Source organism: Balearica regulorum, chromosome 6 (genome assembly GCF_011004875.1).
Source record: "Balearica regulorum gibbericeps isolate bBalReg1 chromosome 6, bBalReg1.pri, whole genome shotgun sequence".
NCBI classification, from domain to species: Eukaryota; Metazoa; Chordata; class Aves; order Gruiformes; family Gruidae; genus Balearica; species Balearica regulorum.
The window spans coordinates 32,393,228-32,411,129 of NC_046189.1; the positions used below are offsets into that span (position 1 = coordinate 32,393,228).

At 41.0% G+C, this 17,902-nt stretch overlaps 1 protein-coding gene across 1 annotated transcript in view; it reads right to left on the reverse strand.

Annotated features, from left to right (window-relative positions):
* SNX4 (sorting nexin 4) overlaps positions 1 to 16,383 on the reverse strand; it is a 35,065-nt gene extending 18,682 nt beyond the window's left edge. The window contains 6 exon segments of the mRNA XM_075757112.1: positions 3,103 to 3,150; positions 4,229 to 4,378; positions 4,454 to 4,592; positions 14,954 to 15,069; positions 16,091 to 16,216; positions 16,218 to 16,383. Of these exon segments, the coding sequence (XP_075613227.1) occupies positions 3,103 to 3,150; positions 4,229 to 4,378; positions 4,454 to 4,592; positions 14,954 to 15,069; positions 16,091 to 16,216; positions 16,218 to 16,265 (627 nt within the window). The 5' untranslated portion in view covers positions 16,266 to 16,383.
* Positions 16,384 to 17,902: the final 1,519 nt, after the last annotated feature.

Here is a 17,902-nt window from a genome sequence, read left to right on the forward strand (position 1 = left end):
ATATATGGTGTTCTCTTATTTTATGACTGGCTTCACAGAAAATATGTAATTTGTCCATGAGAAGAGAGTCATTTTTAATGCAATGTTCTTTTCTATAATAGAGCATACATAAATCTCTACAGAAGAAAGTTCAGTACCTAATTAAAAAGGTAATTGGCTACTTTACTTTTTGAGACATTGGTTTACAAACCACTGCAACAGCAGTATGGAATCTCTCTGAGGAGGGTTCTTTCCTTCCGCGCCCCCCCCCCCCCAGTTTAACTGAACATTAAACTATGCAATAAGTATTTACTCTTCATAAGATACCAACAGACATGAGATATCCCAGCCTCATCCAAAGAGGTCCCACATCACCACAACTTTTCATTGCTATACAGCATTTTACATACAGTTCACTCGGGGCTCATCTATACTGGGAACACAGTGTTCTCCCAAACCAAGAACAGAGCCCTTCCTTTAGGGTCCTTTCAGCAACTTCGACAAATGAAGACAGGCGCAGTTTGAGACTGTTCCACCTCCCACTGCATTGAGGCTGAGCAGAAGATATCTGTATTTGAGTATCACTGCAGGTTCCTTTCACCTGGAACCACCTCCATAACTGGAGGACACTTAGGACAGCATCCAAGTTGAGGGAAAATCATTTTCTTTCTTCAAACTAGGATGAGAGGTACTGGTGGAAATCATGCTAACTTTAGCTGTCCTTTTTCCAGTCACCAAACAACCAACACAAAACACAGTCCACAAACTGAAAGGTAAGTGAAGGAAACCTGCAAGACTATGACTGATGTTGGAAGAAAACAGGTTCATTGTCACCACCACGTGCAGTGCTCCTCTAAGAACATCTTGCAAGTGGGAAGACAAAGGCAGCATGGGGAAGCATGTTCAAGCCAGCACAAGGAACACAAAACATTGCAGCAACTCCAACTCCCAGCCCAGGCTTTATGTTTACTCAGAGTGCTCCACGGGCTTGTATGGCCTTGGACCTCCACAGCTGTATCCCCACAAATCATTACACATGCCAGTCAGACTCACCTATGTATTCTCCTCACACATCTTCTAACAGTAGAAACACTACCTAGGTACACTGATGTTATCAGAATCCTTCCCTCTAACTGGCCATTTCACAAAATGCTGTCTTTATGTTCAAACAGCAGGCACCAAAGCCATTTGAGTTATTGGGACAGCATGCACATTCAACAGGTTTACGCTTGAAAAGGATCACTTCCTACATTACAGTTACAGTGCAAGTTTCTGCCTTTTGTTACAGACAGGTAGCGCTTTGAAGGAAGAGTTCAGTAAGTACACAAGCACTGTCAGGCAGGAACCAAGATCCTGCCAATGCTCAACTAAGTAGGGTTATTTCCTTCTTGCCATTAACAGCACAGTAATTCCCACACTCCACTTTTGAGCATTTTCACCACACAGGGTTACGCTGTTAGAAAAATGTCTGTCCAGTCTTAAACTTGATTTAAGACTAATATGCACAAGCATTCTAGAGATGAATTCCCCATCAAATGAGGTATAGCCAAGGAGTTTTCAGACAGTTAATTTCTACTACGATCCTATAATCATTTAAGTAAACTAAAGAGAGAGGGTGTTTTCTCCTTCCTAAAGGAAGGGTTAAAACCCCAAGTGACAAATCCCTTAAAGAATAAAATTGAGTGCTGGGGGTAGGAGGGAAGAAAGGCATGATTTAATGATACAGTTGGCAGAGTAAACAGAGTCTCCAAAATCAACATTCAGCTATAACATGCTACACTGCATTAATGCCTAATTTAAAGTTTAGTTAGCCTGGTTCAAATCCTTTGGGACAAAAGACACATCCTGCTTTAATGCATCAGCAGCAGAGACAGCAGCAGCACGTAAACCAGTGGTGTGATTCTAGTCTAAGACATGTAATGAATAGAGGTTTGTATTCCAGTGTAGTGCTAAATAACTTCCAATCTTGAGGGGTTTATACTTCAGATGTTGAATAAAGGAAAGATGTTTTCCCCCAGGATTTGCAAAAAGTTATTTTTCTTTCCTATGGGAACAGGAACTGTGAAAGGGAAACTATACACACAATCAAATCCAGAAGGATCCACAAGACTTGCTTATCTCTCATTTAATCTACAATATGGTTTCAGGTAGGCAAATATTCTCAGCATTCTGCTATGAGTTTTCTTTCATACACACACCATTGTGTGCAGTCCTGAACATACCCTGCCAGCACAAACTTTCTGAATTCCTACCAGTATAAGTTGAAATAAAGATGTGTTGACTAGGGAAACACAACTTGAAAGCATTACATTTTTTGCATTATGAATATTAGCAAAAATCTCTACCATGATGGAAAAGAACGATTGTCAAGTTCTGGAGTAATTCTTCCTAATCCACCTAGTTTTCAGTTGTGCTTTCATGAGAGTTGATCATGTTACACTGAAACAAAAGCTCAATATTTGTCCCCATATAGTAACTTTTCCAGGCACAGCCCAGCAATCTATCAGCTTCTCACAGATACTTGTCTTGTACAGACATGTGACCTTTGATCATTTCTTTCTGCAAGTCTTCCACCAGTTTATCCAGCCAACTCACTGATGTCAATGGGGATAGTACTACTTCAAGACACTGATAAACAGTTAAGGGGCACCACATCCATGTGTCTTAGTCCCTTTCAGCAACTTATTCTTGTAGAGAAGTCCTACAATTCAGACTCCTTTGATTTTTTTATTTTTTTTTTGACACCTTGCACCTCTTACCAGGCTAAATCTGACACCTATCTTTAAAATGATGCTCAACTAGATTGACAACATACAAAAGCACTGCTATGGGGTCAAGTTCGTTAGTTTAATGCTTATAAGGAACATAATTCTACATTATTAGCAGAATTACAAGATTAGGCATTGAACATAGGCACATACTAACAACCCTGCTACAGAATTTAACAGCTGAAGTCTTACCTATTACATGTTAAGAACACCATTGGTTTTTGTAGTTACAAATACATAAAGCAATGCCTTTAACTCAATCTAACAGTAGATAGCCTTTCATAAGCAGCCCAAAACATGTTTGCTGGAGTATTTGCGTGTCACAGCAGTCATGAGAGACAATTGCAGTAATTACCTTTAACTGAAATCCAGTCTCATTCACCATTTCTTTCCATCCACTTTCCTAAAAATACAGGAAAAGAACATTCAGTTAGAGTGACTTAAGAGTGCCACAGCATTTGCAAGCCCCTGTATCAGAAGAGCTTCTCCAGTAGCCTAGGTTCTGCTTCAGCTACCCTGCCCATCTCTTTTCAAGTATCTGGGTTAAGAATAACATGTCATTATATTGTGCTTACTTACTAACCGCCCCCAAAAAACTCTCTTCCCTTCTCAATTACCTCATTCTATTAACTGGGGGCAGGAGCCACACACAGCTCTGTCTGAAGTAGCAGCTCAGCTTTTTAGAAAGGAGGGTAGTTATCATCCATTGCTTATTAGATTACCAGCAGCTCAAGGCAGAGAGCATACAGAGAACGTACAGGTGACAACTGTTTACAGTGCCCAAGCAGTCACCTTGCTCCTGTGTAGTGGTTGCACAGGAACTGAAAGCAGTGGACAACCACTGGTTCATCTACATAACACACTGTACTACGGTAAACATATCTGCTCAGTCCACTATTTGGGAATCTCTCATGAAAGCATAGGAAAAAAACCACCCAACATCTCCTAAAGTTGAAAACTGCAGGATGCAGTGCTTTAGCTGACAATTGGATCACAACTTCTGCGACAGCATATTGTACTGGTTTTGGACCACAACACATATGAATGGATCATGATTCAAACCACAAAGCTAAAGAAACCATGGATATCCAAAAAGTGAATTGGAAGCCAGCTCTGTCTCCGCAGCCAGCATTGTAGCATGCTAACTATTTCAGGTTTAGTCCTAGGGAAGTTTTCCCAACCAACACATGTTAAGCCCCAATAAGCTCTTCCAAAGAGATGGAAATTCTCTCTTAGGAGTCTTAAAACTAGACTGGGAAAAAAAGTCATAAGGTACATTAGAAGGCCAATTGTACAACTGCAGTGGGCTGTTAAAGCTTTTACATGGACAAGCCTTTTCCACCACATGTTTATTCCTGTTGTCTATCCTTCATCTAGACACAGGACAAGCTACAGGTCAATGGCAGGGAAAAAGAGCAAAAGGACATTATCTTAAATAATCACTAAAGAATGTATTTAGAAAGCACATCCCTTCACTTTACCTGTGTTAAAAATGAGTAAAAAATTTTGTCTTGGCAAAGAACAGGATGTGAAGCCACACGTAACAAGAAGTTTTCCAAACCAATTCTTCTTCTTTCCACAAAATCTGGATCCATATTATCTGCCGATAGCTTATGCCAAACAAAGTCAGCCTATTTAAACAGAAGAGTGTTAGTAGTAATAAATAACAAACAATACAAAGCAAGCTGCAGCCTCAGCTTCCTTACCCTTTTTTCTGGCAAAGGTGGAACAACAATATGTGGATAGGTAACTGACAAATAGTTCCTCAACAACTCAAATTCACTGTAACGTCGCCACAGGGAGTCCACTGGGGCGCACTGTCCCTCACTCTGGGACTCCACAGCTCTGAAAGATAAAATAGCAAATTTGAGCATTACTAAGCTATCATCTTCTCCTTCGTACCATCAGTACAATTGTAGCAAAGGCCCTAAAAATAGTTACCCAGTAATAATTACTGTATAACTTGCCCATAATCTAAACTAACCTTACTTAATTTCAGGTCTACAAACTTCATCTAAAAATATTTATAAATTTCTGCCTGATAACACTCAAATTTTCTGCACGTGCCAGAAACATAGGAAAAATCAATGCATTTTCATCACACCACAAACAAACAGGTAGGTCACAGTCGAGTAAACAGTCACAAAAGTGACTTAGTTCACATCACTACAGAATTAGATATATTTCCCTCGGAACAGCGTTAGGCTCCAAGCCAGCACGATTTCATGAGCAGCTGAAAGATACAGATTATTACAAGAAGAAATTTGCTATTCAGTGGGAAAGTCTTCACTTCAAAGGATAAAAATTGTCTTGTCTGCAACAGCTAGAATAATTAAAAATATAACTTTAAAAATGTTAAGAATTTTTAAAGGATATTTTTAGAAAAACATAGCAAATTTCAAAGAACTTCAATTTGGTTTTTTTTCAAAGTAATATCTTTTTATATTTAAGGACTAAGTTCTAACAAACCAGCTAAAGATAGGGCAAGCAGGTACAAAATTGATGCATCTGAAAAATTTGTTGAAAACTTAAAGCCAACATCACCTAGCAAGGGCTTAAAGGATTTTGTGTTACTATAAAAGGAGAAATCATGGAATATTATAGGATTGAAAAGTAACATAAAAACTTGAAAAAAAAATCATCCTTCACAGGAGACATTTAAAGCAACAGAAATACTTTGCAATACCATAAAATAAGCATCAAGTCAGTAACCCTTCTTGGCAGTTAGCACATGACAGAACAGAGAGACACTTCAGACAAGGCACTTAACAGAAACCAGTGATGTCTATGTCTACCTTTGTGACTAATTAGCACACAAAGCACTGGCATAAGCCTACATGAAACAATATTAACTATATTATGAGATTGTCAAAGAATAGTTGAGGTTGCAAGGGACTCCGCACATCTGTAGTCCAATTCCCTTGCTCAAAGCAGGTTTTCTCAGAGCTACATCCAGTTGGGTTTTGAGTATCTCCAAGGACAAAGACTCTACCACCACAATGGGCAACCCACTCCCATGTTTGACTACCCTCGCAGTAAAGAGGTTTTCTTACATTTAAATCAAATTTCCTATATTTGAATTTGTGGCCGCTGCCTCTTGTCCTCTCTCTGTGCATCACAGAAAGAGTCTGACTCCATCCTCTTTACCTCCCCAACCAGGTATTGACACACACTGCTAAGATCCCCTGAGCTGTCGCTTCCCGAGGCTGCACAACCCCATCTCTGAGCTTCTCCCCGCACGTCAGATGCTCCAAGCCCTGAACCATTTTCACGGCCCTTCACTGGACTTGCTTCAGTATGTCCTCGTCCTTCTTGTGCTGGGGAGCACTCGGCACAGGAAGTTATGAACTACAAGTACTTTTATGGTACTCAGTAGAATAGGGTACTACATTACTTCTTCCAGCAGAATTCAGTCTATACAGTTCTTGAATTCATAAGAATTCAAGGAATAAAGTTTTAAAAACATCTAAATAGCACACAAATTACTGCTTTTTTTAAGGTATTCTTAAGCTACAAGGTTGGATTTCTAATGACCTTACTGAAAAACAATCCTGCCCTGCAGCAGTCCCATATATTCAATACACTTAAAATACAAGAAGCTTTTGTCATCCATTTCTGAACTCTCGTTAGAGAGGAACAGCCTTGCTATATCCTCTTGTGTAAAAAAAAAAAAAAAAAAGGCATGATTACATCTTGAGGTTGAAGTAACGTATTAAAGAATTATGCAAAAGAATTTTTTTTAATGAGTAAAGGATGTTTATTCCAGGTGACTGAATTTGTAGGGAAAAAAAAAATTGCAAGGAGGAAGAAAGAAGTATGTATTCATAAGCACTCAACACAAACTGCTGCAGATTAAAACTGTTTGAGGCTAACTTAAGAACAAAAAGGCGAGCACACTGCTGACAACCACTAAATCTCACTGCAAACATCCAACGGAATCTTCCCTATTAGAGTACTTCAATTCAACGAAGTTGCAACTGCAACCGCAGAGTTTTGAAGAGCTTAGTGCTGGGCTGATGAGCTGTGCAGCATTCCTCCCTACGTGAACACTGCACAATTTAAACATTTCAATAACACTCCAGCTAAAAGCAGGTGTCTAGTGATTGTACTACTGCTGAGTTGGAGGTAAATTTAAATAAAGAATTAAGCTACTATGTCTCGGAAGATTAGTTGTTAGTTGACAGTTGAAGACATAAATTTGATTTTCCTAGAGGAGAAACTCCCAGCGGGGTCTGGTAAACAATCTGGCCATTCAAGACACTCACATAAAAGTACTTCAGAATCAGAGATCCTTTTAATCTCCAGCAGCTATTAACCAGTTGCACTGACTTACACCATGGGTTTCAAGAGCACTACTTCTGCATGGGTTATTATCAACCCTTAAGCAAGACTGCCATCATCAATAAATACATCACAGGATTATGCAGACCCTGTCTGAGAGCATACTGCACAAGCAAACATGAATAGGGAGACAAGAAAAACAGAGGCTGGGACTGCCCTGAGAACCCAGCCGCATCCCAGAAGGGCCCATCTGTGCTGCAGACAGAGGTGCTGCTGTGCCAGCAGGAAGACCTCAGAGACTCACCTGGAGCTAGGCAGACACATTGCACAGAGTGAAGCAGACTGTGGCCACCCTGACTCTAAAGGCAGGAAGACTACAGATCCAGATCTCAGATCTGGAACAAGTAGTTCTCCATAATATAATGGATGCTCTATCAGCCAAGGTGGGGGGGAAACCCCAAACCTGCAGATGCATTTGGTCCATTGCTATTAATGTCTCTGTCACTCCTGTGCATAACCATTTCCTGGCCATAGCAAATGCAACCCCAGGATTGGCACAGGAGTCATGCTTAACTAGCTCTTCTTTCCAGTTTTGATTTTTCTGTAACAGGAGAGTTTCCTTATTCATGTCTTTTAAAATTTAACTGAAGTTTAAGACTGACTGCATCACCTCATAACTAGAAGTAGGCTAGGGGCGCACACACTACTGACAGTTTATGGCAGCCTAACACATTTCAGACACACAGTAGAGTTACAGAGGCTTACGAAGTACCACCAAAGGTAAACTGCAAGAAGAACAGTTCACTTTATTTTTTAAATATCATTCTTATTTTTCTTGTCAATATGAGCCCCTAAGGAAAAGTACTGCTAGCCACAATTATTTTTCATCTCCACTTAACTTATTCTATGGGTTTGCACTGCCATGGGCAACTTCAAATATAAAGTTTTCCACCTCTTGAATATGAAGTATTTAGAAAAGTTCATTTGGCTGTTTCATTTCAATACAGCGTGTACTTAAGTGTTGCCTTCTGCCTCTAACCCAATTATTTCCCAATGCAGTGCAAGTCTGATCTTGTATTTATCACTTTCCAAATAACCTATAACATCAATGAAGCCAGCACAGAGAAGAATGAAAAGGAATTTATCTTTCAAGGAAGTTTCTGGTCCAGACATTCCTACTCTGTTTTCAAGAGTTTCTGTAGAAATACAACTTCACAAGATGTTAGAAAAGAACTATACCGAATTTTGGTAGTATACATTTGTAAGTGGCCTCAATATAGCACTCTCATACCAAATGCAATTACAGTAATATAAATCAGTAGTATAAAGTCAAGTAGCTTGTCTTCCTTGGTTAATTTGCCTTAACTCATCCTGCTCTGGCTTGCCATTCCCCCACATACTCATTTTTGCCAACTCAGCTTGATCATGTAAAAGTTGATCTGTATTTTTCTTAGAACTCCCAATTCCTGCAGCCAAGAGAGTCACATTATCATTTAATAAGTTTCAATAGTTTTAACACCGCAAGTGTGAGAAAAGAGCTAGAGAACAGTGTTCTTCTACAAACTAAAAGGAGAAATAGAAATTAAATTTTTAAAGACACTCTTCTTGATTTAAAAGTTACTTCAAAGATTCAAGTCTGTTTAGGGAACTACATATACTCTACTTCTGTAGTACAGATTACAGGTTAGAAGAGAACACACTTACATTTCACTTTTCTATCCTACAAATATTGAAGGAAGATAAATACTCCAATAGGATCATCACATATTTTAATAGTGTAGCAGTCCATTTATCATTTGTTAGGGTTCAGGTCAACACACCATCAGTAAGCTGTCATTGTAAGAGATCACAGCCTTCTGACAAGAGAACGTTCCAGTGTAAATTAGTCTTACTCCTTCATGACTGTTTTACATAATTAATTACAAACTAGAAGCAGCAAAGACCATGTGGAGCCTTAACTGTGCAAAAAACTTCTCAACATGCCCACTATATCAGCTTTGTATTTGTCAGAATTAATAAGAACACATCAGTTACGCAAAAAAACCAAAACCCGCAATAATCAGAGTAGTAACATCTCAGTCCACATACACACAAATATCAAGCAGAAAATTAAATAGGAACCAAAATTTTTAAAAGGTCATCTAGAAGAATAGCACTTCCGCAGGGAAGGACCACAGCTTTATAGAGAAGCTAGTCTTACATCAGAACAAACCACTATAACCCACAACGGAGATGCAGGCACCCTGTCACTTGAAGTTTTCTGTCTACAAGGGGCCTCAAGGACTCGGGGAGGAAGGAAGCAGACAGCCAGACCAGATCATGCCACTCACCACATCTTCCCTGCCTACACCAAAGAAACTAAGGATATTTACTAGATGTAAAGCCTACTGTCAATTTATTCTGACAAAGCAGATCTGTGGACAACAGGCTAGGCTTCCCTAAGACTAAGTTAATCAAGCTTTACAACCCTTCTGACGGACACACAAGCCTCACATTACATCCTGTGGAAAAAGATTAAGCTACTACTAGAGAACCTTGAAGGTCAAAACTGCCCACATAGTTTGTTCTTTTTTACATAGATGGCATCTGATATAACCTCCTTAGTGTAGTCTGTGCTAAGCAGCCTGACATTATTTCTCTTCTCAGATCATACTTACTTCCTTTATTCTAACATGCATTTATTCTCACAGTCTTAGAGGTGCAAATGCTGCCATTCCTGGTTGTAGTTGTTGCTTTTATCTTTATATAACACAGCTCTTGTTTTGGGTGAAAAGCAATTAAGAGACAACAGGTAAAGCAAGCAAGTGTGGCAGCAAAATAGGTAGACAGACATTTGTCCGGAGAAACATCTGGATGTTGTTTTTTTGCCCAACATCCCACTGCGAAAAGCTGCACCCTAACAGTTGCACCTCAGCAAGTGTCTGCCACCACACTGCCCCATCTCTGCCCCTAGCAACACCCACTCTAGTTGTGGGGTATTTTTCTCAACAGGCTGTGAAACGTCAGTTTAGTGATTTTTAGTGACTGGAAGGGGAAGACAACATTTCAGGAGGGCAGCTGAGTAGCACCCAACAAAGAAGCAATGCTTTTTAAGTTAATCCATTTAAGTAAATTTAAGACACATTTTGAAATTATTGATACTAGTTTAAGATTCCCCCTTCCACTCAGGCTTTGATAAAGTAAAACCAGCCAAATTCTGCTCTCCAGAGAGAGCAAAGCTGTGGTGGAAAAGTACAGCCCTCAATTATGAGCCTGCATCCACATCACTGCCTTTTAAGCGAGGTAGTGTGTGTTTGAAACTGCATGGATGGATTTGGGACAGGCAAGCAAGATGAGAGAAATCATTTTTAATCACACCAAAAATTTCTCCACCTGGTTACATATGAGACTATAAAATATCACCAATTACAAGAGCATTTCTCCCCAGGAACCCGGTTCCAGAAAGGAAGTAGAAATCCACAAAGGTACTCATTACACTTAATACCTTCATTACCATCTAATTTTTTTGACCACATTATGAACTCCACCATTAAATGCAGGTACTGCAAACCAGTTTCAATTAAGATTATAATCACTTGTTGACATTCAGTCAAACTTCTCAATTTGTTTTGGTTTTAAAAACACAATATAATACTTGTACAGTCTTCAGGCAGGAAAACCATATGTTTCCCCTCTAAGTACAGTTTTAACAATGCACGTTATTCATTGAATGAATCAATCTGCCTAAAAAAAATAAAAGACAAAATTGAAACCTTCAGCTTTTACGTGCATAACTGATGTTATCATAAGCAATTAGAAGATTACATTACTCCAAAAGTCAAGTTCATTTGCCTTAATTCAAAGCACCAATGTGAAAACTTTAGTCCATCTAATTAACCTCTTCCCATTTAAAACTAATTATCTTAAATGAGCCATCAAACAATTCTGAACGCAATAAGAGGCGGAATGACTGCAAAATATTAAATCAGGCAAGAAGGAAATAGATCTGTTTATTTCCTTGTAAAAGCAATCACCTCTTCAATTGCAGAAGCAGTAACTTTGCTTTCAGCCTTTGACCTTCCAGTGTAGAAGTGACACTTCCACTCCCCTACAGCGGACAAGGTTCAATCTCTATGTTGAAGAATATCATTTTAGAAAGCTGGGCAATGTTTTTCATTAGCTATTTAGAAATGGTCTCTGTATTTAAGCCTCTCAACAGTCACAAGAGCAATCACTACAGATCAACTACGGACTTTGTAAGCCACCAGAAGTTACCTGGCAAGCTGTAATACAAAGAGGCAGTTCTCTTGTCGGAAGATTTTCACAGCCAGGTGATTTTTTTTTTTTTAATATACTATCACCTAAACAGTTTGCTGTATTTAATCAAAAATATGTATCTACTAGGCAAGTTAATGATTCGTAGTATCAACTAAGTAAAAATCAGCAGTAAACTAAGTTTTTGACTCCTCCATCTTCTTTCATCTCCTGACTCTTCCCTATTTAAAGCTCATGCTGAATTCACACTTTCATCCTTTTTTCCTAACACCTCCTCTGGAGGGAGCAGACAAGTCTTCCTGACTCTCACTAGCCAAAATCTGCATTTTCTTATTTTGTCAGAAGACAACATACCTCTGGGGGGGATTTGTTCTGTGCCTCTCCCCAGGAAATACATACCTGGACTCTTCACCTAACCCAACATGAAACAGGAGACTTTGGGAAAGGAACTCAAACAATACATAACAAAGGAAAAACTCCTGAAGTCTCACAGTGCAGCACTGCTACTGCTGAACTGTGACCTGGCTGGCTACTGATTTCCCAGTTCTTTTCTCTCACAGAAACTTTCTTGAGAAGTCCTTACATTTCAGATGGGCAATCCAAGGCGCTAAGGGAAAAGCAAGTATCACTCGTGTCATAATTTAACTGAGTAAATCGGAAAACTATCCAAATACTGAAAGCAGAAATAAGATTAGCAGCTTCCTCAGCCATACTGGGGGAATAACAAGGAAATACAGTGAATTACCCTGTCAAATTACTTCAAAAGGAAGTAAAGGCTAATTAATAGGGCTGGAAACCAGGGATTCTGCTATTAAGTAGTCAGCTACCAGGCTGCACAAAGTTGCGTTAATTTTTCTAAAGCCACATTTAAAAAAACCCACAAACCCAAAACACGCTCTAGTCATCATCTTACATGACCAGGAGGACTAGGCTAGAGATCTGAAAGTCTGCAACGACAGAAGCAAAGTGAACTAAATGGAAGTGTCCTAGTACTACAAAAGTAATTGTTTACTTTAAAGGAGAACAGAAAAAAAGGCTTCCCTGTACGTATTATAATTCAAAGTCCATCAATTGATTCCAGCTCTGTCATGAAAAACAAAGGGTACAAGACCAGGAGTCAAATTCTGGGTTTTATGCTATCTCAGTTCTTGTAGTTTCATGCAGATTCTGGTCTGCATGACCAGACACAGCTGCCTAAACTTCTAACAAGCAAGTCTGAATTTAAGTGAGGTCCTGGATGTTTGCAATTCCCTTACAGAAAGCAACTGATATGCTGAGCGCCTGCAAGAAGGAATATTTAGCTACATATCTTAATTATAAGAATTTGTTCTTGCCTTAATGCTATTTCCCACAAAGAGGTAGAGGTGTCCCTCTGTTCTCACAGGGAGAATATAAAACTAAGTTATTTTAAAATAACTGTATAGTTTAAAGGAAGTTGTGAAACAAACTGACTTCAAGACTAATTGAACGGAAATAGCTCACCACAAAAGTCTGCTTAGCTAATGCAGAAAGGTGTAAACCAAGAATAAAGGGGATGCTTTCAGGAAGCATGACCTTTGGAATTTGTGGAGGCTTTGCAGTCTACAACAGTGAAGTTTGTTTTGTCTCAAAGAAACAGATCTACATCGAGGTATAATATCACTTTAAAAAAAAAATCAACAAAAGTCACATGAAAATGTGAGACTACTAATAACTCTTTTCATTTTGAAAAGAAAGAGGAAGCAACACCATCACTTGCATTTTGAAAACAGTTTCATCAGCACTAGTGAAACTAACATGTTAAAAGTTTAGGTACTCAGCTCCTGTTCTGTAACAAATATACAGTGGTTGTAATTGCATCCATCTCATGTCTCTTATTTGCCCAGATGCATACAATTCTTCAATTCAAATTGAAATTAAATCCTAGATAGCAGTAACGGCGGAACCCCAGTTCACATAAATGTAACGCAACTATTAAGTGGTCTTCCTTTTATATTGCTATAAACTGAGTTTTATTCTTCAGCTACAAAATATCCTATTACCCACAGACAAATTGCTGTGAAGCCCACCTACAGCTACAGGCTCAGCAGGAAGCACATTTAATAGCCAGCAATTATATTTATGCAAGAAATTTTGCCTTCTCAGCAAAAGGAATAGAGAACCTATTTTATTAGAGATGTGACAAACCCACATTTTCAATACTTCTGCGACAAACATGTAATTGGTCTTGGTATTTGCTGACCACAGAATAAAATAAATTTTAATGAAAGAAAGCAATCTGGGCAGCAAAATACAGTTTTGCCACTATGAAAGAACCACTGGGAAACACTAGCAGGAGCGAGTCTAAAGTAATGTAAGGATGACTGGGAAAGAAGATGTAGTCAGCATGTTCTGGGGCTGCATAAAGATGCCCCCAGAGTACACTTCACATCACAGTTAGACACCAATGATCTTGATTTTCTTCTCTTTTCCTTCAGAAATATCATTAGAAGAAAAATAACATTACTTATGTGAGAAGATGTGATCTTTAATATCAATAAACTGTAAAAAGTGGGGTTTTTTAAAGACATCTGAGCAACTGCCAAAGAGCTACAATATTTGAAAAATATAATGTACATCTATTTTGGATTTCATTCTTCAAGTTTAGCAAAATATAGTAAATGTATCCCAGTAGGTCTGCAGTTAGCGTGACTGGTGTGTCCCTTCATCAGTTAAACACGTTAAGCAGCTTTTTAACTAGTAACTAGAAGACTTATAGCATTACAATTTGAACTCTTCAGAGCCTTTGCAAAATGCAACTGCTTTGCCTCAGAAGGTTTTATCTGTACAGCAGATCATTCCTGAGGTAAGGCCCAAAGGTTAGAACTGTTAATATAAAAAAAGAGAGACACAAAACTCCTAATAAAGTCTAATTTTGAAATTCTTGCCTTCAGCTGAGTAACATGATCCTGCATAATAGGAGTCATCTGTGACTGTTTAGGAAGTAACTATAAGTTAGAAGGGATTTTAAAGCTTTGCTCACTACTCAATACTTAAAATTGCAAGTTGTCTTTGCAGTACTGAGCACATTTACCATACTTGTATTATTAATCTTGCTAACACAAGCAGATTGAAAGCAGTAAGATCTCCAGTGAGAGTTCAAGCTAGTATGAAGGAAGGAAACAGTTAATTAACCCTAACCCTTAGACCGTCTACAAGGAGTATGTAGTGATCAGATCAAGCAAAACACTTCAAATATTAGTGGAGCAGTAACTTCTGACCACATAAGAAAATAAAGAAGCCTCATGACTTGTGATCTCAAACAAGCCTAACCATTACTTCAGACCAAAACGCACAACCTTTCTCACACACAACCTCGTATATACCTATAGAAAATCATCCAACCCATGTCTAAAAAATAACCAAGCAGTTGTTGACACCATACTAAAGCAACATCTTTCAAGCACACATTTGTCCACCTAGCTCCAAATGAAGAATTACAGTATGCAGTTACCCAACAGTGTTAGTACTGAACTGGATATCAGATGCCAAGTTTTCACAGGAAAAGACCCTCCAGAGTAAGGAGATAATCGCATAATAAGTCATAAACCAACTAAATCCGTTCATCCTGAAAATTTTTAGGCGTGGAAGCAGGGAGAATCTGTCTAGAGTGGAACATCCACCTACCCCAAGAGCGAGGTCTCATCACCCACCTTGTCTCAATGAGGTAAGCAGTGTATGTTTCTTGCATGTTCACGGCATTCCTCCCAGTCCGTTTTTCAGCTTCTGAAACAGTGATTTCCATTTTTTTTGCCAAACAGTCTTCCATCTTTTTAGAGGAAGAAAATAAAGACTCATGTAACATCAGCCATGCAAGACAAAGGCTACTAACCCTGCCTCCCCTTTTCCCACACCACATTTGTTCAAATAAGACAGGTCTCTATAGGATAAAGGCTTTGGCAGGGCTTCATTTTATACCTGTATTCTGTATCACATTTGCAAATGAAAACAGAAAACCTGCTGGGGGGGGGGGGGGGGATAAAGTTAACAAATAGACAACTTCAGACACCAAAAGCTGTCATGAGCTGGGAAAATACAGAAAGAAATATTTTTCTTTACAGGTAACAAAGTAACTTTTTTAAAACAAACAAATAAACCAACCCCTGCACTTCCTACCCAAACATTTCCTCAGGGCACCTAGGACACACATAACCACCTCTCCCCTTTCACAGGAAACAGAATACATCCGGACTGAGATGTTTTTCTTCTAATCTCTCAGAGAATGATCGTTATCTTTTACACATTGGCAGGCAGAAGTCAGTCAGGACCACACGCCCACTCTGGAAAAGCAGAGCTCTGGAACATCCAGCTGAATTCAGCAGGGAGGGGCATTTATTTGTGAAACTGGCAAGGGGCAACAAATTAAGAAAATAAAACTAGAAACAATAAATAATAATTGATAATAATAATAAGGCACAAGGGATGAGGGCAGACGGCACACAAAGCCCTCCAACAGTGGCCAGAGACTAGAACGAGGAGAACCCCGCTGCTGGTAGGGACGGGCGGCACAGCTCAGCCCCGGGCTCCCCCGGGCAGAAACTCGGCCCCGCACAGGCAAGGGGAGAACTCGTCCCACCTGTAGCCTCCTCCCGCTACCGCCCGGCCCCGCTTTCCCTGCGCCGGCTGAGCCCCGCACCCCTCCCCGCCCGCCCGGGCCGGCAGCGCGGCGGCCGGGCAGCGCGCTCAGGCAAGCCCGGTGCTCAACCCCGGCGAAGTAGGCCGTGTCGAGGCCGGCGCGCCCGCGGGGGGACACAGCGCCCCGCCGCCGCCGCCACCCTCCGCACCCTCACCGTGGCCGCCGCGGCTACAGGCTGCTCCGGAGACGGGAGGCCACTACCGGGCACGGCACCGTCCTCCTCCGAGCGGCTACCGCTCGTCTCGGCCTCGGTGCTCTCCATGGGGATAAGGGGTTCGGCCGCCTCCCTCCGCGCAGGCGCTGAGGCCGGCTCCAGCGGGCAAACTCATCGCAGGTCCTAGAGAGAGCGGCCGCGCCGGGGGTGTGTGGCCGCTCGGGGGCCGGCCCTGCCCGCAGCCGCCGCCGCCGCCGCGGCGCTGGGTGAGGCGGGCTGAGGCGAGGCGGACCGAGGCGAGGCGGACCCCGCCGGCCCCCGGCCTTCCCCGGCCTTCCGCTGCCGCCCGCCTCGGCCTGTGCTCGTCGATTGACTTGATCTAAGCCCTTTCCGGGCTGCTGGCGTCCTGACCACCTTTGGGCCAAAAATTGCCCCGTTAGGGACCCGGCGGTGGGCACCCTTCGCGAACACCGGGGGGAAGGACACCCGTCGTTCTTATAATGTTCCGCTCTCCCGAAGCCAGGCAGCGTGAGCCGCCTGTCTGGGAGAGGGACAGACCTTCCCTATCCCCTGGGCGCTCATCCTCGCTCACATAGTTGTGTATGTTTATTTGTAAGATTTATTTTTTTTGTTGTTGTTCTTCTCAGCCTTCAGGTCACTGACGAGTTTCTGGTGCACCCACGCTGTGTCTTAGCTTCCCTCCGAGGCAGGACAACTTGTCATTTTGCTTTGTAGACTCCCTTTCAGCAACTCTTAACTTTCCCACATCAGGCGGCTCTGGTTATTTTTTCAAATAACCACCAGCCCGTTATTTCTCTGCTCTCATTCCCTTACAGGCAGCGAACAACTCGGTCGTGCTGTGTTCACTCTTTCTTACCCTCAGGTCTGCCCTGCCTTCTCCATCCGCTCGCTCCCAGTGGTGGAGCGACATCCAGGCCAGTGTTCTCCTGCCTGCCGAAGTGTGTCCTGTCCCACCACGCTTCCCCAGGAGGTACCCGAGTAGTTAAAATCCCCCAAGTTCAGCTCTGGGGAAGCCTCTGTCGTTTATTTAATAAATGCCCCAGCTATCTCTTTTCTTCTCATTGAGCAGGAACAAAACCTTGCTGTGCTTTCCTGGGATTCCTTGTTCTGTTTTTTTGGAGAGTCATTCAGCAAGTCTCCCCTACAGCTCCTACTGAACATCAGAGTCAGTTAATATATCATACACTACATATATATATATATATACACACACACCCCCCTTCATTATTGCACCCTTTGGGTTCATTCCCTCACAACCCCGTGGCACCCACGTGGCCCTTGTTGGGCCGGCAAACTGGATGGAGAGGTTCTTCCTATTTATTCCTCATACTCCAAACATCAGTTTGGACACTCGGGAGCAGCCCCATCATTCTCTGGTTTACATACCACATCGCTCCCTTGAGATTTCCCATTTTTGCACCAGATTCATGTCCTTTGATTCAAGCACTACCTTTTTTTATTGTTCTCATGTAGCTTTTTTTCTTTTCCTGCCCTTTTCAAACCTAGGTTAAAGGCAACCTCAGGGGACTGAAGAGTTGATATTATGGGTTTCTTTGCTTTGCTTTTTTTCTGCTTTCAGTAGGAAATATTTTTTTACTCTTGACCAGAGCTGAATTTGCATACATTTTTCATCCAAAAATTAATCTTTTTCTTTCAACAACAATTAAAATAAATCTCTAAATCCCCTTTGAAGACCCCATGAATTAATATTTGGCGTCTGGTTTCTATTCTGTTGTCTTCAATGTTTATTCAACTTTTTCCTCAGATTGTTTGAACTGATACCTCAATCCC